This window comes from Lagopus muta, chromosome 1 (genome assembly GCF_023343835.1).
Source record: "Lagopus muta isolate bLagMut1 chromosome 1, bLagMut1 primary, whole genome shotgun sequence".
Lineage (NCBI taxonomy): Eukaryota > Metazoa > Chordata > Aves > Galliformes > Phasianidae > Lagopus > Lagopus muta.
In genome coordinates this window covers 59,981,665-60,005,200 of record NC_064433.1, presented here as the reverse complement: position 1 = coordinate 60,005,200, position 23,536 = coordinate 59,981,665, and the positions used below count along the sequence as shown (strand labels likewise).

The following is a 23,536-nucleotide window of genomic DNA, read 5'->3' as shown; positions in this document are numbered from 1 at the left end:
ACAGAAAAAGCTTTGTTTGACACAGTTGATGGGACTTTCTGTTTTCTTATGACTTGAAATTTCTCCTTTCCTTTTCATTTGAGCTTCACTCCACACCCCGCTCATCTTACTCTCTTCTACCTTACTCTGCTCCTCTTCCCTTCATTATTTTTTCTCTTTGGCTCTCCTTTCCAAAGTAAACCCATGTGCTTATGCTCAGCTTAACAAAGCTGTCTGTATAACTTCAAATGCCTTACTCACTGTGCTTCTGTCATAGTCCTTCATCTAGTCTGTATTCAGAAACCTTCTCAGTCCAGCAATACTGTGAAAACTGATTGACAAAATTTGACCTAGGAATTGATATGAAAGATATATCTCACTGTAAAATTTTGAAACCTAGCAATTATTCCTGCTTTGATAAAAGCGTTTGTAGGACATCTGCTCATATATATGTACATCTTTCCCACTTGACATCATTTGAAAGTTTTCAAATCTTTGTTGACTGTGTCTTTATAGTAAGTATAGCATTCCCATAGTAAGTATAGCATTCCCTTTTCCAGATATTTTTTATTTTTGAAGGTATTTAGCAGTGTTTTAACAACAGCTGTTCTAGCCTTACATATTTTCATTGTTATATGACTCATCGCTTCGACTACATTTGCCTGCAGCTTCAAGGAGATGTTAATAGCAACCCCTCCCCCCCCATCTGCATGCTGTTCTTGGCAAAAAAAGTAGTTATGTACAGATACAAATTCCTAGATTCTAAAGTGATGTGAGCTGCTCAGTATCACCTCAACACAGACCGTCTGTAACTGCCCAGAACCTAGCCCTGGGTATATACATGAATGTGTCTGTGTCTGCATGATATAAACAGAGTTGATAGAAACATTTATGAAAAAAAAAAAAAAGATGTAAATCTTAGAAAAAAAACTTAGAAATGAATTTAAAAACCAGTTGCGTATAAAAGAGAGAAGAAAAAAAACCAACAATGTTATCTTTTTTTGCCTCACTTTCATCTTTCAATCTAGGCAAAATTCCCCATATCATGGAGGGAAGAGTTGAAAGGGCATTTCCTTTGACAGCCAACAGGGTATTGCTACTCTGAACTAAATTAATGCTAAGAATTTTCTTTGTACAGCTAATTATTAGGGCTGACATCCACATAGAACAGCCCTGCCTAGTAAGATTCATACAAACATACAGACATTACATTCCTGTCTGTCCGCACCATCTGTGCGTGTGGTCTGCAGACACAGAATTCCTGTCCATCTACACTGTCCCTGTGTTTGGTCCACAGAGGCAAGATTCCTGCCCAAGCACATAGCAGCACATGTGCAATAAAGGGCTGCACAGACGATTCCTCTCCATCTGCTTTGCCCTTGCATTCAGTATCCAAGGCAAGGGAATCACAATAAGCCAGCATTTTTTTATTTTTCTTTCCCTCTGCAAAGGTTGCTTTTTAAAGTCTGCATCAGTGCTTAGATAATAGTGTTAGTTGGAAAGACTGAAGAAACATTCAGATTTTCTACTGCATTTGTGCCAAAATTATCGAACAGAAGAAGTTCTCTTCCTTTCCATGAAATTCATGACACACAATATGTAGTTCATGCCAGTTTTGTCGGATAACTTTCTCTAAGGTGTCTACATTTCATACAGTATTCTTCTCATTGCCTTCTCTATATCCAATCTGTTGCCTTTCTGTGATTTACGTTACGTTATGCCACTATATATCAGTAGCAGTTCATCCACTGGGCACCAAAAAGCATGCTTTAAAGCTTAGAAAAATATTAGAAAATTCTGTCTCAGCTACAGAACCACCAAAACGAAAAGGTCTGTGGAAGACGATGAAGAGTTCAGCCAATCATGCCTGTGGTGATTTTTTTTCTTAACAATGATTTTGATGCAAAGTCATTAAACTTAGAAAAGTGATGCCATGTGTGAAAGAGTCCTGACAAAGCAGAGGAAGAAGCAGAGATGAACAGAAGGGCAAGGGCAAGCTGAAGTGATTTATTTGCCGCTAGAAGACTTAGAAGGAGAATAGGCCTTCATATTGCTGAAGTCATATTTGTATCATAAAAAGATTTCCGGGTAATAATGGAGAAGAACTATCTTACTCCAGTAATTTGGAAGTGGGATAAGAAAGGAGAGAGAGGTACCAAGAAATCTTTTTAGCATCTGAATGATGAAAAAGATAGAGATGGACAATGAGGATCTAGAATTAGCTTGTGCTTAAACACATCCCTCAATCTGTGCGTCGTTCTTTCTCCAGTCCAGGAGCACATATTGATAGCTTGCTTGTCACCGTGAGATATGTAAGAGACTTCAAAAGCACAGAAAATGAAGATTTGTCCGTATAAATAAATACATGTCCCCTCAGAAAGAAGAAAAAAATCCTAGAATGAGAAGGTACAGTACTTATTACTTCCACAGAACAAATAAACCCATAGAGTCTTTCAAGTTTTAAACAACTTATGTACTAGTGTTTTCTTAAGGATCACTATATTGCTTTTAGTATTTTTTTTCCAACAACATTAATGTCAGCAGTTGGCAGCAGTTTGGGTTGCTAGCTGAAATGAAGGAGGCAAAGCCAAGGTTTATCTACTAGTGTTTTGGAGATGGAGGGCACACTGGCATGGTGTCAGAAACAGCAGTTAAGTTTCAGCTTAATGTGAAAAAAGTAGAAAGATTCATTTCTCAAACTATTAAAAGGATTAAGTATAATACAACAGGGAAACTGAGTGTTTAAAATATTAAAGTTCCCTCCTAAATAAAAATCCCACTGTAAAAACAAGAGGTTGTTCAATTCCTAGGAAAGACTTGGCCAGAGTTAACTGTGAGCTCCATTTGTTTTTTGTTTATTCACCTACAGGAAACATTTGTATTCACTCTAAGACAGAAATTGGTGGTATACAGAAAGAAAGGGAACAAAAGACTCAGTTCTCTGGCTGTAAAGCTGAAATCAAACAAAGAGAACAATACCACTAATAAAATGGCTAGCCCTTAACAGGGGTTGTATTCAAGATAAAGACCATTACTTCCCCTCAGCATCAGTACAGTGATCAGACCTAATACATATTTGGAGAGTAAGGTACTATGGAAGTTGAGAAACTGATAATCACCTACTGATAACCTAGATTTGTGAGATGTTATAGTAAAGGTAAATGTACTCACACTTGAAACTAAGGGTGGTTGAGTGCCTCACTAATCTTATATCTACATGATAAACGTGATTATGCCGTGTAAATTCAGACAGCAATCAGATAACTGAGTTTGCAACTTATTTTGCCTTTATGCACAGTTCCTAAAAGCATTTCTTGGTATTGAAAAGACTCAAACTTTTGGTACCACGTCTAAAGCAAAGAAGGGCAGGACAGAGACCATTCCTTTATTTATTTATTAATTTTTGTTCAATAAAGGTTCACTTAGATACAGTAGAACACAACTGCTCTAAAGACAGTCTGTCAAAATCTCTACCTTGTATTTGACAGCATTGTCTGCAGACCCCCATTTGTGGGAGGGACTGGAAGCAGGATCTCCATCAGTATCAGCTTTCTCATCCTTATCTTACAGAGTTGGCAGCTGTTAACAGAACCCTCACAGCTTCCCAAGTCACAAAGGAGCAAAAAAATCTCCATCCTCTTTTTACACACATTTATAAATGTCCAGTGGCAAAAACATTACCTCTAGGGAAAAAATACACACCTTTTCTTTGGACATGAATACTTTTCCATCTCAGTGAAAAAAGTGCAGAGATGTACTTATTAGGGAATGCAAAATGCATGTCTTTATTTTTTTAATTTTTCTTCTTTCTTTTTTTTTTAAGACTTGGATTCTTTGGAACATAATACCGTGAATTTAATAGAACTGAAGGGAGCCTGCAGCCATCAGCACCAGTCCATTTGCAGATGCTATCACAAGAAACTGATACCTAATTTCATAAATCTATGACTGCTTTTGATAAACTTGATACGCTCTCCTACCAATTTCCACAATGTAGTATGCAAATTAGCGAAGGATTAGAATCAAGAAACTTAGGTCTAATTGCAAGCATGTATCTCAGTTTTCCAACTGCAATATGAAACTTTTATTTTCCTCTGCATTATCTATTCACTAGCCTGAGATACGGTGTACTGGACTAGGCTCAATCAGATTGATTCAAAAAAGGGAATTATTTTCAGAATTTGATGGAGCATGATGAAAAATCTGTAGACAGAAATATTCCAGGGCATAAGCTGAAAAATACCTGAGACTGCTGTTCATCAACAACTCGCTATTTACTGAAGCTGAAGTGCATTCTGTAGAGCTAAGACTTAACTTTTCATTATCTGTTTTTGACATAGTAGAAATTATAACTCTCTGTTTTGGTTTTGCAACCGAATAGTGTTGATTTATTGTGTAAAACCCCAAATACACAACATATGCTGTCTTCTAGATCATTAATTTTCAGGCACACAAATCTATCGACTCTTCTTCCTTCAAATAAAAAGCACATTACAAGTTGCACAACTGTAAAGCTGAAATCTACTTGAAATCTTCTACCAATCACCACATACCTCTGACTTCACCTTTTCCTTACACATTTTTTGAATGCTTGCTGCATTTATCACCTTACCTGTTACAGATCACACACAAATTAAAACCAGTACTAAAGCTGGTGAAATGGTTTTAAGTTGCTGTCTCTGTCTTCTACTAACTATTAATTTGTGAATTGGATATCAACTGTTCAATGGCATCTTTTATAGCAAACAGATTGAAAACCCCTTCTTAAGGAATATCCTCAGGAATGTCAATAAAACGCTGAATTGCCATTTATGTAGAGAGCACTGAAACCACACTTTTACTAGGCTTTTCATCCAAAGAAACGTAATCACAAACAAAATCTTGCTTTAAAGCATGAGCAGGAAACTGCTCAGTATATTTTGTCTTCCCTGTGGAACAGTACCAGTAAACAGGAACAGATAATCATTATATCATTAATTGGTACATTTTGACTGTGGATGAGGTTAATGGGATCTAAGTGTCTTCTAGACAATTGCCAATGTCATGTAAAACAGCTTTAATTGATGAGAATTGTTATTATAGAAAAAAAAGGTAGATGGTGATAGGACAAGGGGGAATGGTTTTAAACTAAGACAGGAGAGGTTTAGGTTAGATAATAGGAGGAAGTTTTTCACACAGCGGGTGGTGACACACTGGAACAGGTTGCCCAAGGAGGCTGTGGATGCCCCATCCCTGGAGGCATTCAAGGCCAGGCTGGATGTGGCTCTGGGCAGCCTGGTCTGGTGGTTGGTGACCCTGTACACAGTAGGGGGTTGAAACTGGATGATCAACCCAGGCCATTCTGTGATTCTATGATTCTATGAGGTTGCATTAAACAATGAAATACAGGAAGGATGACCATGCACTCATCTTGGATAATCACTGCACTTTTACCGTGCTACAAGAAGTCATTCCATATCTTCCCATATGAGAACTGGAATTCCAGTGTCAAATCCCTTTTTCTTCACACACAATACATTCATTGGAACAGGCTGCCCAGGGAGGTGGTGGAGTCTCCTTCTCTGGAGATGTTCAAGACCTGCCTGGACGCCTACCTGTGCGACCTACTGTAGGGAACCTGCTTTGGCAGGGGGGTTGGACTCGATGATCTCTGGAGGTCCCTTCCAACCCCTACAATTCTGTGATTCTGTGATTCCCAGGATTACTTCATCAGGATTAGATCTTATCCTCCCTGTCACCAAAACTTCAGAGTTCAGTAAACAGTTCATCTAAATGACATGATTTAAATGTAATCACAAACTCTCTGTTTTTCCGGTCAGCACTCAAACGTCATTACACCAAATACCAAAACAGTGATGCCAAACCAACCTGGCCACAAGAACCAGCTGTTGGAAAGTCTCAAATATTTTATTCCTGAGGCACATCCTGCCACTGGACGGCAAACAGGAAGTTGCTGTGCATGGATCCTTCCCAACTACCACACAAGCTGTAACTTTTAAGCAAAAGAAGATGCGCCAATAATTTTATTCCTTGAGTTAATGACTATTGGCAGTGTTGAGCTCTTCTAAACTGCTGGTTCTGAATCTCACAAATTCATCAGCTAGCAGAAAGACTGTCAGAAACTGACAGGTTACTCTTCTCAACATAAAATTCAGAGCACAGAAGTCACATAAAAATTAATAAATTTGATCTGTTTGATGTCTTTATTAAAAAAAATCTGCTTCAACACTTTCTCTCTATTTAACAGCAAAATAACGCCTATCAGATCAATGGTTTGTGCCACAACAACCACAGCTAATCACTGTGTAGTACAATTATATGAAGTGACAATGACTGCATTTACACCATTCCACCAAGCTTATACAATGTTCTTAACTCATTAGTAACACTTGCACAAATTCCTCCCAGTGCAGGCTTAACTATCATAGAATCATAGAATGGTTTGGGTTGGAGGGACCTTTAAGATCATCAAGCTCCAACCTCTAGTTCCAATCCCCCTGCTAGAGGCAGGGACACCTCCCTCTAGACCAGACTGCTCAAAGCCCCATCCAGCCTGCCCTTGAATGTTTCTAGGAAGGGGGCATCCACAACCTCTTTGGGAAACCAGTTCCAGTGTCTCAATACCGTACTGTAAAGAATTTCTTCCTAGTATCTAGTCTAAATCTACCCTTTTCCAGTTTAAAGTCATGCTTCACTACATGCCCTTATAAAAAATCCCTTCCCAACTTTTCTGTAGGCCCCCTTCAGGTACTGGAAGGCCACTATAACGTCCCCCCAGAGCCTTCTCTTCTTCAGGCTCAAGATTCCAGCTGTCTCAGCCTGCCCTCATAGTGGAGGTGCCCTAGCTGATGCTGAGCACCAGCGGACTAGTTGCCAGTAAATAGAAAAGACACACCAATGGGATGCAGGGTGTCTTAACCACTAATTTGATATACTATGCAATCCTGATTTTCTATCAAGGAAAAACAATGCTTTAATAATTTAGACAGGGCTTTGTAATCCTTGAATGAGAGACACTGTAAATGTGGCAGTGGATGCTTTTAACAACTATCCTATTTATTTACATTTATTTATGCTAAGTTTAAAAGAATTAAAAAGCTGTATAATTACAATACAACAATATTAATAATACAATCAATAAAATGGAGGAATACTTCTAAAAGTTTCTGGAAACTGAGTTTGAACCAGGAAAGAATCAATCCATAGATTATTTTTACAGTATTACCCAGTGTCTGTAAGGAAAAGGTAGCAAGTACTGCTTTGTCATCTTTCTTCCAAAGTAATTTTATAAGTCTGTGTCTCTCAATGGAGAAGCAAACCTTCCTCTCCAAGCAAGCCTACAGATCCATAATAGAAAAGCCCTAAAAACTACCTGCTGAAGCCTTAGTCAAAGTACAAGCAGAAAATAGATATGGCTTTTTACAGTAGGGCCATCAGAAAGTTTATTTCTCTGGCATCATGAGGCCAGCTTCAGCACAGCACTTGTTTGAATCTATATCATTATTTAGTAATACAAGAGGCAGAGGTAAAGGTAAAAGGAGGAAGGAGAAAGGAAGGAGACCATGTAATACAACAGGAAGATGAAATGCTGTCACAGAAGACCGCTGTCACTGCACTGAATGCTGTTACTGTGGTAACTAATGATTAAAAATGATGGGAAAAAGGTCTGGAACACGTGGCAAGGAGAAGGTACTTTCTTTATTTTGCACTTCAAGGTTGTGTTCAAGGGCATGACGGAGCCTCACTTTCTGTGCCTGCTTGGTGTCTGTCAGGTTATTTGCGCCTGCTCCTGGCAGAGCTCTCCATCTGACAGAAATAATTACAGAGGAGCAACAACTGGCAAAGTGAGTGGCACTGTGACTGATAATCTGTGTGGATTAGAGGCCTTCGACAAAAGCCACAATGTTTGACTTTGACAGCTGGCAATGCTCGATGGGAGCCAATTAGGGGATATATGTTCACTTCAGCCAGAAGTCTCTTCTGTTTCTAGTCAAATAGCTTCCTGACTAAGATGTGTACGAGTGCTTTCCCTCACTTCCACCTGCTCACCTGCATGCCAGCTACACTGTCAGAACAGCTAAAACGAGACTATAAAAACAACATATTTCAATATCTTTATTTATTGAAGACAGTAGATTAAAATTTTGTAAAGCTGCATTTGATCTTTCACACAGTAGTGGTACAAGAACCTTAAAAAAGATCACTTTACTATGACTCTACATGAACCTAGACTGTGTAAATGAGGCTGTGACTGTACTCTTAAGGTAGCAGGTCCACCATATCTGGCAGTATTTCTCAAAAAGCGTCACTATCTCTTTAAAATTTCCTGGCAAAGCAGGTTAATTTGTCCATTGCTTTTTCAATTAACCCAAAACTTAGAGAATACCAGCATTCAGAGAATAAGTTCTGTTTGGCCCAAAACATGCATGAACCTCTGACATCCAAGTCCCCTTCAAACTCTTCTGCCCTCAGCCTTCTTATCACACAGATTTTTCCCCATTTTTTCATCTATTTCCATCTTGCCCATCTTGCTAGTGCAAACATGCAGACACTGTAGCAAAAGGATCAATAAATGAAGACGGATCCACCTTCCCTGAATGACGTCACCTCTTTCAAACATATACTTTAGTTTCTTTCTCAGCTATGAAGAAGCCACCATCACCATACCAGACAACTTAAATACAACATCTGCCATGTTCTGAGAGGTGCTTCCACTCAATAAACTCAGTGGGCACCACTGCACCAGCAGGAACTCTCAGATGCTCTTGGAGGGCAATGGTAGTGCTGTCACAGAAACAGGTTATGTTTAGCAATTACCTGTAGGGATTACCTATGTATCATGTGAAAATGAAGCTATTTTGCTGCTCATGTCATGATACTCATAAGACACGGTTTCAAATCAAGGTAGCTATGGCAAAGAAAAAAACCCAACTGCATTATTTACAGAATCTGCAGTATTTCATCTGGCAGGGTGGTAATAAAAGCCTGCTAGAAGTGGAGTAATTCTGATACAACTCCATGGCAGTGAGAGGAAAAAGACTGCCTGTCAGTCTTCTCTGAACCCTTTTACATTCTCCTGTTACAAAGAAAAATCCCTCTAACCAGTGGAACTTCACTTTGGAAAAGCTCATAGCAAAAGAGTGTCAAGTGTCAGTGTGCTGGGTTTCTAAGGAGACAAGTAACAGTGGAAAGCCAGTATTTTCAGGGGGGAGAGGCAATTCTGGAATCTAAAATTCTTTCCTTTTCCTCATGATCCCATGAACCACATTTACTTGGGAAACAAATCCTTATAGTAACTTGGATTCATAAGGAATGTCAGCCAAAATCTGCAGGGAAGAAGCTCAGAGAGAACAGCTTGGGACTTGCAATGCTAGATGAAGTATGCATTGAATACTGCATAAATACCAAACATTAATAGTACTAGTCATCATCAAATAATTTTGCTTGATTTTTGGGAATGGTAAATAACAGCCTCTCACTTCATTTTGGCCTACAGAAGAAGGAATAATTATGATGAGGAGACAGTGGCAGAAGAGAATGTATTAAAGATTCCTCTTAATGGCAAGCAGATTGACTACATAACCCGCATTCTCAATAGCATTAGATTTCTTATCTCCCTTACTAAGATAGAAAAAAGCTGTTTTTCAAAAAGTTTAGAGTAACTGAACAGCAAGAGTGTATATTGGACAAGTACAAAGTCAAAATTGAAAATGAAATGGAAACTACTAAGAGAGAAGTAGACATTGCAGATGTACATTACCATAAAGGAGCCAAAGACAATTCTTGACAGCCTACTCTGTTAAAAATGAAAGCTATCAAAAAATAAAACCAAGATCAAACTGCTCATTTCTTTTGTGTGTCAATCATCAGTAAGACTGGTGAGTAACAAAATTAATTTCAATACCCAGAGAACACCATTTTAGGACAGAAAAATAATAATGAGGAGATACCATTGTAAACAAAAATGGCTGCTAAAAATATCTAAGAAACAATCTCATTTTTCCATGCTCGTAACAAATAGAAAAACTAGTAATGAGTTTAAATTGCAGTAAGGGAAATTATATATGAACAATAGCATTGTAATGGTAAAGACAGATGAGCCATAGAAAAGGCTTTTCAAGACTGAGGGTCCACTAAGATTTTATAGGAATGGAATACAGGTAACTGGTTCTGCCTCAAAGTGAGACAGTTTTTCTGTGATTTAAATATAAAAACATGGATATTAAACTTTTTGGGAAATTATACTCCACAGTAATTAACAGTTGTTCAGTAGCAGAATAGATGAATAAATCAGATGTGTTTCATGGAGACCTGTCCTGAGTTCAGCGCTATTCAGTATTTTTTTCATTAAGAACCTGCATGATAGTATAAACTTCATGTTTATGAAATGTGAAGGAGGAAGCTTAGCTAAAGTACGGGACCAAAACTGTAAATGTTTTTAAAAGATTATTCAACTGGTTCTATAGATTAGGGAACTTTATGTAAGAAAAGGCAGCAAAGTACAAACGTACTCAGCAACCCAGCTTGCAGTGCAACATGGCATCACATCATCTAAAATGAAAATTTAGAGATTCCATCATCAATATAATTGAACCAAGCTAGTTTTGATATTACAATAATATTTGAGAATAATTATGAAATCTTTATATAATAATTCAAGTATGTATGGTGAATCATGTAATAGTATGAGTAGGGTGATTTACAAACAATTCAATGGAATAACACTCCAAGCTCAGAAGACAGACACAGATACAAGTTCAGAGCCTCCTAACAATTTCATTAGTATGACTACTACATACTAATGCCTTGACATTTATGGCATCATAATGTTTAGAGATATTGGTCAAGTTAGGCCCCCACTGTGCTAGACATTGTATAAACACAGAAAATGACAATCTTTACTCCAAATAGCTCCTAGTAGAAAACCCCAAACATTTGAGACTCAAAGCCCACAGACAGGAAAACCTCAGCCCATTCATGTATGCCTTCCATTTACAACTCAAAACTTAAGAAGTAGGATTTCACACAGCTACAACAAAAACATCCTGACTTTTTAAAATTCCGTTTGGCAAAAAAATGCATAAATGGTAAATAGGCTCTTTTCTAACAGGACAGTGGTGGACATGCTGCCAGAAAGCTCCTCAGGTCTCTTTCAATTCCAGCATGACACACATTGCAGGGACTTCTGTATGGCACATAAACTGAGTGCTGAGGCTGGCGCTCGCCACACTACATCTGGACTGTGTTAGGCAACCGTCAGCTCTGTATTCTTGCATCAGCCCTGGCCCCCTCATGTGGGGCAGCCTCCCAACCACTCTTTCGCCATGAACCAGTCAAGGAGACAAAGTACTTTGGGAGGAAGTAAATTGGGACCACATTAGCTGGTGACCCTCGCCCTGCAATTGGCCTCCCTTTCCAATGATAGAGGAAATCCCTCATGCAAACTGACAACCAATATGAAACAGGCAGCTCCATTTACTGGAAAGCCTGGTCAATGCTGAGTGCCTCATTAGGAAATGGTCTCTATATTGAGGCACATTCCTGCAATTCAGAGCCTAGAAATTCTAAATTAAAACAACATTCATGCCATATCCTCTTTCCGAAATGCCTCTCTTCATCCAAACTTTAATTTCTTTAAGTATGTATATTAAAGAACCAAAATGCCTTTGGCAGCACTCCTTCCTTCTCTTTCATAGTAATACCCTTCCCAGGCGAGCGGCTTGGAATAGGACACAGTGTTGGGAAGAGACAGAGGAAAGAATAATCACAGAATCTTCAAGTATCAGTATGATCTTCCATTGACAAATCTCTGTCTTCACAACTAGTTTTAAGTAAGAAAAAACCATTTGAAATTGTGGGGCAGAAGAACATGGAAATTATTTCTTAAGATGTGAATTGGGACTTAATGATAGACTGCTCTTGTTTTAGGAAAGAGTTGCATCTTTATATACGCTAAGAAAAGTCAATTAACAGTGAGTCAGTCTGCTAACAACAGAAATTATTGTAGCCACTCAGCGATAACCAGCACAAGCCATGAAAAGGCATAATCTGAAATCCCAACCTAGACAACAATTAGATCAATTCACATTCACTATAATGTGATCAGAAAACTGCTTTTCTAAACAGTTATCTCTGTCAGAAGCTCTTTTCTAGCTCGCTGTCAGATTTGTAAATCAGGCCCATGGTGCTCACCATGGTATGCGTAACTCTTCACACAAACCACCTCCTTCCGATATTGCTCAGCACTTCCGTTTGCATCCTACGTACATGGAAACTGGAACCTCTTAGTCAACACTGCTCTCTAGCCAACCGAAAGAACTGCTTTCCCACAACAAACTGTAAGTGTTTCCTAGAAATGGGATGGACTGAAATACAACATACTTATCAGGGATCTCAACAGTCCTAAAATAGTATTGAAGACACAAGGAAGGAAATACTGAGGTCAGGATCCCAACTCTGAATCTGAAGGAATGAATAAACTTTTTAAGATCCAGAGTTGCTTTTCAGAGTCTTCCAGAAGATCTTGATTAATCAGCACCGCTTGTTTTTCTTGAACAATGTTTAATACAAGTTTGATTTTTCACTCATGATTTCTAATGGAATTTTAGGAACTGCAGCTAAACTTCTAAGACATTCCTGAAATGTGATACAGTCCCTGGAACTGCTAACAGAGATGGACCTTTGTTCGAGATGTAGAGTAGGATGTACTCAGAGAAAGTTTAAACTGATGAAGAGGCATTGTGACTGCTTTTGAAAACACAAGGCTGTTCAGCTGGGTGACCTGTAATTACCAAAGAGAACCACAAGGGAAAAACAAACAGATTATTTGCAAAGCACATGGAAAAATGATTTTCCCTTTGAAAATATTTGTAATTAGAATCGTAAAAAATAACATCAAATCGGAAAATATCATAGCCTTTTCATAGCCATCTCTTCTGCCCCATCTCCTGTATCTGGAGCTGCTGTAGTTGGTGATTTGAGTTGGTGACTCAGTGCAGAAAAACTACATATTAAAACTATTTGTATTGAAGAAATAAATGTGATGTCATGTCCCCTATATCTTACAGTTGGTGAATTGTCTGCTGATAGAATTACTGTCCACAATAAGCAACTCTGAAGAGCTTTTCTTTCAATAGTATTGAATGTGGCACACAAAGAAAGACAAAAGATGATATACTCTTACAATGTAGGATAGATTATGTCAAATCTCTGTTACATCAAATAAGGATACGTCAAGTACAGCTTTAATAGAGTTTAAATTGTTTATATATAAACATATATTCTGCCTTAGATACCAAGGATGCACTGGACAGTACCTCACAGTCCTGTTGTCTATGACTTTATATTTGTACTTATACTGCTCACATACTATTTATATATAATGCTCGTAGCAGAGATGTTTTGAGGAGACTATGATGTACAGTATGCTTTCTTCAAGGTTCTTTTAAGAAGAGGAACAATTAAGAGTCTTCATAGATAAGGGCAATTTTGGATTCAGAAACTTCAAAGGCATTTGGATATTCCAATGATTTTTTTAAAAAGGGGCTACTGATCCAAAAAACAGACAATGTGTAAGTCCACAGAATCATAGAATCATAGAATCACAAGGTTGGAAACTACCTATAAGATCATCCAGTCCAACCAGAAGTGGCCTCAATTCATACAGGTCATAGCAAGAAAAATTTCAAGTTAATCTCTCATGCATTTGTTTATTTTGAAAATTAAGTACGTTGTACCTATGCATAAAAGCAGTTAGAATGGGCATCCTTCACAATGTTAATATACAAACTGCATACACACAAGTATTCAGTAGGAAAAAAAACACAAAAACCAACCCTAAAGACCATTCTCTTCACCAACCAAGGATAATCAGAAGGATACGAGGAAGAACAATGTGCATAAAAGAGCTATAATTTAAACTTGAGACAAGAACTGCTAATAAAAAAAAATGCCAATTTCTCTTAAAACGAGTAGTAATGTATATTAAGGCTGTTACACCTACAGACAGTTACTCTAAGAAAATAAGTACAGTTGCTGTCAACACTTCAGAATCCTGTCGTAGTAGGAGGGCATCTGGGTGATGAGTGAAAGTAGTTACAACCTTTGCTCAAAAGTAAATGGGTAAATGGTATTTTCTACTTGTTTTAATGCTACTGTAAAACTGCACAACCCTTGCTGCACGATTAAACAGCACATAATTGTCATCTTAAAAATACAGGACCAGTAACCTACTTGTATTTTCTAAGGAAGAAGCAGAGGAATCCCTTATTAGGGACCAGACCTGCTTTTGTCTTAGATTTTGACAGCAAGAAAAATAACATTTGACAAATGAAGTACACGTAAAACTTGATGAAGATGGAATCAGTGACACTGAAGAAGTTGATACTGGATTGACAGTAGTATTATATGCTCTTTCAGGGAATGTGGCACGTGAGGAACATAGCATAATCCACCAAAAGTGTTAAAGTGAAAAATCTAAACACATTCTGGATCTCCTATTGACAAAATTGCCTTCTGCTTCCTCATTCTTTCATTGGCACTGTATCTTTCGCTTTGCATTTAATATCAAAACATAATTTTAAAAGCTTGAATCGAAATATGTTTTTTCTGATCATTTTGCTTAAACATAAAGAACTTGGAAACAGGGAAAGAACAGAAATAGAAAGGGACCAATCTCTTCACTAGCATGAGACCTCCCGGATTCCACTCAAGTAGCTGCCATTCCCTTATAGTGCTTCTGTCATAGATTAGGAACCACAGCAGAGACTGTGCAGTGTAACAGATGCATTTGACCTTTATAGCAAGAATTTTCTTCAGTCTATGCTTCCTCTCTGACAAGAAAAATACAGGTCACCACAAGTACTATCACTGCACTTCCGTGTGCCTCTGGAAGTTAAAGATAAGCGTCTTTTTAAATCATAGTGTCCTACATATAGTACCATACATTTAATAATGAGGCAGGGACACAAAGAAACTTCCTTTATAATTGAGACTGTTTCATTCCCACCGTGTTTTACAGAGCTCATGATGAGTAGCTAGTTTAAAGTCCATATTTATGCACTTTTTGTTCTGATAGATGGAGATTATGTATTATTAGTTCCAAAAATCAAGATAATAACCTCATATTAAATTATGAACTGGTTTCTTTCCTATCCTCGCTCTACTCACCTGCTGCTTGAGCTGTTGCACAAGGCGGTCTTTCTCTCGTTTGAGGGCAGCCACTTCATCTTGAGTCTTCTTCTTAGAGGATGAAAGCTCTAGCAGAGCAATATTGGCATCTTTTTCACTAATGGCAGCAAGAAGGGCTTCTTGTCTGAAAAACACATGTAGGTATGTGATCATACTGTGGAACTGAGAGACTTGAAGATACAATAAACATTGTAGCAGCATGCAACTCCACTGAGCAGAAATAAACATGGTTACTGTGGTTCTACATCCATCGGTGGAGCAGGAAGCCGAGACCCACCTGCCCCCAGACCCAAGATGACAGTGCTGATACCAAAGTTGCTTATAGGACAAGAAAAACATATTATGTGCTATTATTCTTCACTTAGCTGCTCCATTTTTAATAACTACCATTTATTGCTTCCTCCTCTGAAGATTTTCATTCCTTATACTGGTTTACATTTCCAGAATGGATTTTGAGAATGTACACAAAAATACTTAACTAATCATAAGACTTCTGTGTTAAATTACATTAGGTTACATTGCCTATTCATGCAGCTATTTTAGAAGGGAGATGGCATGCGACAAGTTTATTGAAATCACTTGAACAATACGGAGTATTCCCAGAAGCATATGATGACACGGACACTTTTTGTGCTACAAGACAGATGCTGAGATAGATGCCCTTAAGCATGCTTGAGCTATTCTCTGACTTTTGTTTGCAAGCAATCAATATAATAGTGGGCTCTTTGATGTATATCTTGAGTAATTAAGAAAAAAGTTACAAACCTTTTGCAACTTTGAAGAAATATTTTAAGCAAGAACGTTCCATAGCAGTGTAATAACCAGATATAGAAACACCACCTTACCAATAGCAAAAAACTCTCACAAATATCCCAGTGTTGTCTGAAACATTCTGTAGGTACTGGAGAGAGGGGAGACGCAGACAATAACCTTGCCAATACGACAGCACTTCTTGAATTCAAAGGGTTGCTATACATTAGGGAAAACCACTGTTTCTGACCATAATTCTCACCTCTGATTGCTGTGGCCAAGTCAGGATATACATAACATAAAGGAAAACTTGTTGTCCAATAGGAACGGCCAGTCCCTGACCTCATAAAAAGAGACGTGCTGTTCCACTAGTAGAACAGAGGTCCTTCCTAACCATGGTGTAAAAGATGTTATCATGCAGGAGCAGTGAAGAAAGAGGGAGCTGGAATATTACAGATTTTCTACCTTTAATCTAAACATTTAGTTGTAAATGGAATCAAAGTAGTAAAGGTTCCAAATTCCCAAATAATCCAAATTTTGACCTCATAGTAAAGAAGGTCATAGCAATGTTAGTAATTTCAGAAAAATAATTTTCAAGAATAATAAGGGGTGCTAAAATTTTTCTACTAATCATGACAATAGCAATTATTATACTAAAGACAGTGCCATAGCAGTTGTTTATTAAAAACATAAGAAACGTTGAAGAACCTCAGTGTAAACAATTAAGATCAATGTTAATTATACCAATACATCCATTTGTTGTCAAGATCTTTTTATAATCAAGACCCATTCATAACCTGCAGACTTAGGATCACAATGACAGATTGCTAAGGGTAGTAATGACATTAAATCTTCTTTTCCTGAATCATCTATTACTACTCCTTGAGGAGACTAAATCAGCTTTCTCATTTTCCTTCTGAATCTCTCTTTTTTAAACAACTTATGTGGGGATAAAACAAAAATACTTGCTTCAAAAAGTGTACTCATTGAGCTCCATGTGAAAGAAGACATGACAGAGAAAATTTGGAAAAAAGGGAGAAATCGAACCACTATCATTTAATATTGATGTTTTAAACATATGTGTCCAACACAATGGACTTCTAAGCCTACGGTTTGGAAAAGGAAATGATTGGTACTACCTGAATACAGAAATTTTTATGTTAGATGCTGAAAACTTTACATTTTTTTTATGTTACTGAGCATGGAAAGATGCATCTATTACTGCAGTGTTTCTGAGAATGGGGAGTGAAATAATTCCATCAGGGATTTCAGGGCTTAAATTAAGAGTGTAGGGAGACGCATTCCTAAATATGTAGGAAGTAGTCGTATAGTTTGCATTGGCTGCAGTTGAGCTTGATGAAGAATTTATTGTCCTGGATACACACTAATCCCTCCTCCAAACTGTACTAACAACAGCACATATATTCACTTCTTGACCTTGCTCTTCCAAGAAGTTTGAACAATAGTTTTTCCTCTTAAAATGCCCAATATACATCATTTTAATAGAACGGGACCAGGAATTGACTGCATGTGCAGTTATGCTGACACATCTGAGAAGACAGTAGCTTCTGAGAAACTCGGGACTGTAACCCTTTAACCCAGCACAGCAGTAACTAGCACAGCACTTCACACCACAGATTGAGAAGAGTTCTGTGAAAGGCACATGGACTCCACAGCACCAGAGTAAAGCAACTAGTTTCTTAAGCAACTTCTCTTTGGGAACTGTATGGATGAGACATTGCATTTAAAAAAGCTCGTTATTTTTACAGGTGAAAAAAACCAAACAAACACAACATAGCTCTCACTTGAAAGGTGTGGAGTTTTTCTGAGACAATGGGTGAATTGACATGATTCACCAATAAGAAAATCCACGACTGTTTTCACATGGGATAGCTGGGAATGGAATCACAACTTTTTCTTATGGATTACAGATCTAGGTAAGAAGAGGATGATGAAGCATGACCTGCCTTCCTTCTGATCCCAGTTTGTGTTTGTGAGCATGCTCTTACGAAATATTTATGCCTGTTTAAGCTGAAGACCTCTATCACTGCACAGGCTGAAGAAACCAGAGCATAAAAAAGCCTCACTGCTAAGATATGATCTCTGTTCATCCCCTCTGTTGCTCCATTGATTACTACCCATATACAGATGTTTGTTATTAAAAGAATTTCAACTGAAGCCATATATCTAATATATATATTACAAAAAAAAAAAGTATAAGAACTGTGTATTCCAAGAAAAAGACAACAACATGTTTCAACAGACCAATTTTTTTTCACCATCTGACAGCAGAATAGACTTACACAATAGACTTTCTGTGGATGGAACTTCTCTCTGGATTTATGTGTTTCTTCTGCATGCAAACAGAGTAAGCTTGCTTTAGGTGGACTAACAACACATCAAAAATGACAGATCCGGTGCCTAAATCTTGCCTATATTATATACTACCCAGACTGTAGAAAAATCGGCACCTTAATTCATTCCTTGAACTTCATGACATGACACCACAAAGTCAGGCATTTTTAGATGCTTTAAAATAATGGAAAGATACTCTAAATACATTTATTCCATGAAGAAAGGAAAAGGTGTGCATCACATTCCCAGTTGCGGAATCAACATTGTAGGTGTGGGAACAACTGATAATGGCTGCATTATTACTGCAACTTTGTTTTTGTTGCTTTTCCTTTATGGAAAAGTATCCAACTTTGGATGTCTGCCTGAAACATGAAAAATATCAATAGAATGAAGTGACAAAATATGATACATGACCTCTGCTTTTTCTAGCTATTGGTATCCTGGGAAAGACAGACTGGTTTGGTGTTCTGGTAATTTTCACTTTCTTTACAGTAATCTGTTTTGATTCTAAAGAAACACTTATTCTTTTAATAGTAAATCCACAATCCTCGCTGATGATTCAGGACCAAAGCCAAGAATATCTCTGTAATAGTATCTATATAGCCTTTACTCTGGCATGAAATTTGAGGTGCCTCAAAGAGAATGTAAGGCTTACCTCTGCAATCAAATGTTTTGTTGCTCATCTCTACTTCTTAAATGAAAATTCCAGGACAGTGAGATAATGGATAGCGATCTGTCACATATTTATCACTGTGTAAACTTCACTACAGCAGCTCAGAAAAAAACATCCTACCGTTCAAAACTTCAGTGCTCTATTATCTGTGATATGTGGCTGTTGGTCAAGAAATGGGGTGAAAGGAGTTGTGTCTTTCTGAATATTTTCTGGAACTGAAGCGAGACAAAACCCAAGATGTTGATTTTTTAAAAATGCTGTTTCACACCAGAGTCACTACAGCTCATATAAACACAACCCATATATGTTAGGTTGGGTATTTCTGTGCCAACTATAACTGAACAGGGGGAGCACTGTCTGTATAATGCAAGGAACGGTTTCAATTTGCACCAGGTAAGTTTTAAGTTGGATATCAGAAAGACTTTCTTAATGAAAAGGGTACATGGGCATGGGAACAAGCCCACAGAAGTGTGGAGTTCCCATCACTGAAGGTATTTAATAGACATGTGGACGTTACACTTAGGGACATGGTCTAGTGGTGCACTTGGTGGTGTTAGGAGGATGGTTAGGCTTGATGATCTTATGGGTCTTTTTCAACCTAAATTATTCTATAATTCTATCTCTCTCTTTATTTCAGCAGACTCTATAGCCTGTTCTGAGCTGTACCATAGCTCACAAGATGTAAGGAGGCATTAAGGTGGTTTTAATAATAACAGAAGAAGAAAATTTAGTGAAAAGAGAATTAGGATTACCTCTGAACTGGACAAAAAGAAGTTCTCTATCGAGAAGAGGGATTATTTTTCCTCCATTTATGCTGCAGCCTTTCACTGATAAAATCATGATCACCACAGACTGGAGTGGTACCAAGACCAAGTAAGTTCAGTTCTTAACATATGGTGCTGGAGGTATTCTGAAGATAAATAAGGCAAAACAGCTGTCCTTTGGGGTACTTCTGATTCACCCCCAGTCTCCATTTTCTCAGCTGTACAGCTGGGTCTGAGATTTCTCACAGTTGATACCAAAGATGCAGTGGTAACAAGAAATGATTCCAACTCTAAGATATGGATGGATTCAGCAGACCAAAATACCATGTGGAAGGCAATGACGATCATAGAGCAGAGAAGTCACTGCAAATTGCCATGATTGAATTCTCCTGATGACAAATATTGTAAGTCTATGAAGCACACCTGAGGAAGTTGTCCTGTAGCATCTTCTGGTCATCCTAATACTTTTGTTGTGATACAACAATGAATAGTATGCAAAGACACAACTCTTTCAGATCTTGAATGTGAACATCTAACTACAGGAAAATAACAGGACAAGAAGGCAATAGTTTAAATTTCAGCTAAGTTTTCACTATAGGACTTGAATCAAGTCAAAGCTTTAAGAATGTCCCTTAATCAAATAAAGACTCTTTTTTTTAAATGAAAGCATAAAAATGTACTTTTTTAGAATTATGTATTCCTAACACTGCAAACTGTAGAAATAAAAGGCATTCAGCGAAGCAGCATTTTCTAAACCTCTCTGTAGCACAGAACAAGGGGCTTAAAGTTGTATCAGTATTATTCTTAGAGAGAAGTTCAGCTGCACAGACTTTAGTACAAATGGCAGGTGCTAGTAACTCATATACATGTTTACAGAGGCCCCAGAAAAAGACAAATACAGCACTTATGAGATTTTTTGTATGGGCTTGGATAAGGATAAATAAGTGATCTACAGCTTGAGTATTTGAATGAGGCTGGAAAATGAGAAAGTGCCAGTTAGCAAGTACGATTACCACCAAAACAACCCGGTGTGCAGTGTAATCGTATCTCCTTACACATCTCCTTGGAGTACTGGAGACACTAGACTTGTTTAATTCCTCTTTTTCCTCTTCGGTGAGCCACAGCGTATTTTTGAAAACAGGGACATGAGGCTTTTCTAACTAGTCAGAAACCCTCAGCAATGCAGGACCAGTGTGCTATATTGCTGGATAATGAGCTGTAGTAAGAGAAGTTCAATAAGAAGAAATAAAAAAAAGTTCATCTGCAATACCTTAAGTGTTTTAACTACCAGAATACCTTGTCCTCTGGCACAGAAGTAATAAAATTAAGATGTATAAACAGTGCCTTAATAGCACTTGGTTTCAGAAGACTGTACAAGTTCTTCACAGTTCTTTCCTAGTGAAGAGGATTTATTTTGGTAAAAACTATCACAAAGTGAATTTAAAAGTCAGTTTTAGACGATACATCATAGTTCGGAGGATTTTAATACACAAATATTTATCAGCTCTATCATTTGGAGGAGTAACAGGCTGCAACGTGCACTGAATTAATGATGCTTCACAGTGTAACTATTTTAAATCTACTTGAAATATTTAAACGTAATATTTCAATGAATAACACAAATTCCAATTAGAAATGTTAAAAGCACACCGTTCTATATCATTAAAAATTATGAGACTTTTTCCTATGTGGGGTATTTCTCAAAGTGTAAATGAGATAATAAAAAAGCAGCGTTGAGATCACTAGCAGCACTGATTTTAATGTCACTGAGGAACTGGGCTAATTCGATCGGGTCTGGTTTCATTATGGAGATCAAATCTGTAGGTAGGCACAAGCTCACAGCAGTCTAGTCAGCTCCTTCAGTAGATGCTGCTGCTCTTCTGTGAGAAATGAATGACCTCCCAGAGTTCTCAACTCGGTACATTAAAATAAACTGTAATTACGCCTGGCATGCCTTTAATGCACAAGGCTTAGAAGTGGAAAGGTTCTGCTGTTTCATAAACTGTTTAGTCTCTAGCTGTACAGGCATCAGCTGCCACAGAAGGAAAGAGCTGTTAGTTGGCCAGTACTTGTATCAGTTGTCTGATTTAGTCCACTGCAATCACTATTCACTTAAAGCCTACAGAAAATACCTATCAAGCTTCTAATCCTCTTCTATAGCAGATATTTGTAAGACTTAAACTGTCAAATCAACATTAAAATAAGAATTCTACTGTTTTCATATGATTTAAAAAGAAAACAAAACACCTCCCATAAAGTGATGACAACATAAAAAGCAATCCAGGCAAACTATGATGTTTAGATAGACATTAAGGTGACAGCTTAGAAAATGAAAGTGATAGGAGACATGGTATTTAATGATTTCATGAATTTGGAAGAATAACACTGGTTGGTTGGCTCACATCTGATAAGCTATTAAAAAGTAATTAGTAAAATAGCACACCAAACAGCTGAGCCAATGGGTAGTTGTGCTAGGACTAGCATCCTTCTCATACTACTCTGTCAATACATATACAGGCGTAGTTCTAAACTCAGAGGTTTTTTCTTACATTTTTTTGATTTTATTTTTATTTTTTTGCCAGTTAGAGATCATCTTCAGAAAATAAAGAAATTCTGACTGCTCTGAACCACACTGAGAGCAAATTTCAGATTTCAACACTCTGAGACGCTGGCAACTGCAAGTCATCATCCCACCAGGAGCTCGTGAGGAAGGAGGCAGTTCACTCAAGGTTCTAGATACTAAAATTAGGTTCTTAAAGAACTTGGAAAAGATACAGGCAGGCAGACCAAAGAACACCATTTTAACACGCTAATACATCAGTACCTTATTTGAAGCAAGTTGCCAAAAGCTGCACCATCTACAATTTCTGCAGTATTTAAGATGCAGCCATACGAAAAGCACAAAGTATAATCCCATAGCAAGTAAAACATTTGTCCAAGAGAAACAGTAGCAACATCTTTCTGCAAAGAGGTGGGAAAAAATCTAACTTGGCAATATGTACTACCTGCTCTTTTAATTACAGCTGGCAGCAATCAAACCTCAAGCTGCAAATTAATTTCCCAAACACAGACTTACACCCTCACTCAAGAGGTATAATACTACTCCTTCCACTCCTGTACTCGCTTCCTGAGTCAAGAAGTTACCTTTGTCTTGTCTGAATGGCGTTTCAGCAGTTTCTCAGCTCTGTGATTTAAACCCTCACAGCTGCCGTATTTACTCAAAGCCTATGGAAAATGCTGATCAAGTTTTTAATGCTGATAAAACGGCAAATCATCATTACAGTAAGAACCATATTGTGTAAGAAAGAACTGCATGTTCAGACAAACAGAAGAAAATTGTCTGTCAACTTGAAGCATCCTGAATTTGTACCTTTTCACTACCCTTTTCAGTGTTACCCCCTATAAGTAAACACAGCTGGAAAACAAGAGATAAATACATAAATTAGTTGCAAATAGAGTTGCGTGGTCATGAGAGACACTCCTTTGATTTTCCTTTGCATGAATGGTGTAAATAGTGAATGTCTTTAGACACAGGAAGCAGGAAGCACTGTTATTTGTGCTATCTTTGTAAGTAAATAAACATGATACTCACTCACTAGGACTTTCCTGTACTATTTGTCTCTAACATCCTAAGTGCCTAGAATCATCAAAACATCACTCCTAGGATGGACAGACAACACTTTTAGAAGTCCTTTCCCTCAAGATGTCTAATACAGCTGTAACTGATCTTACAAATCTTTTGTACCACTCTTCCTGCCAATGATTTAACCCTTTTTTTGCTTACAGCTTTTTTTTAATGTTTTGGCAGATGAAGAAAAGATTTGTG

General features: G+C 37.7%; 2 protein-coding genes across 11 annotated transcripts in view; one reads left to right on the top strand and one right to left on the bottom strand.

The window, feature by feature from the left end:
* NINJ2 (ninjurin 2) overlaps positions 1 to 23,536 on the top strand; it is a 512,961-nt gene that overhangs the window by 72,806 nt on the left and 416,619 nt on the right. The gene's annotated exons all lie outside the window — the stretch shown is intronic.
* Positions 1 to 23,536, bottom strand: part of ERC1 (ELKS/RAB6-interacting/CAST family member 1) — a 292,700-nt gene that overhangs the window by 43,705 nt on the left and 225,459 nt on the right. For all 10 annotated transcript variants that reach the window (XM_048942961.1, XM_048942954.1, XM_048942986.1 and 7 more), the window contains one exon: positions 15,148 to 15,292. In XM_048942961.1, coding sequence (XP_048798918.1) covers positions 15,148 to 15,292 — 145 coding nt within the window. The remainder of the gene's footprint in view (positions 1 to 15,147; positions 15,293 to 23,536) is intronic.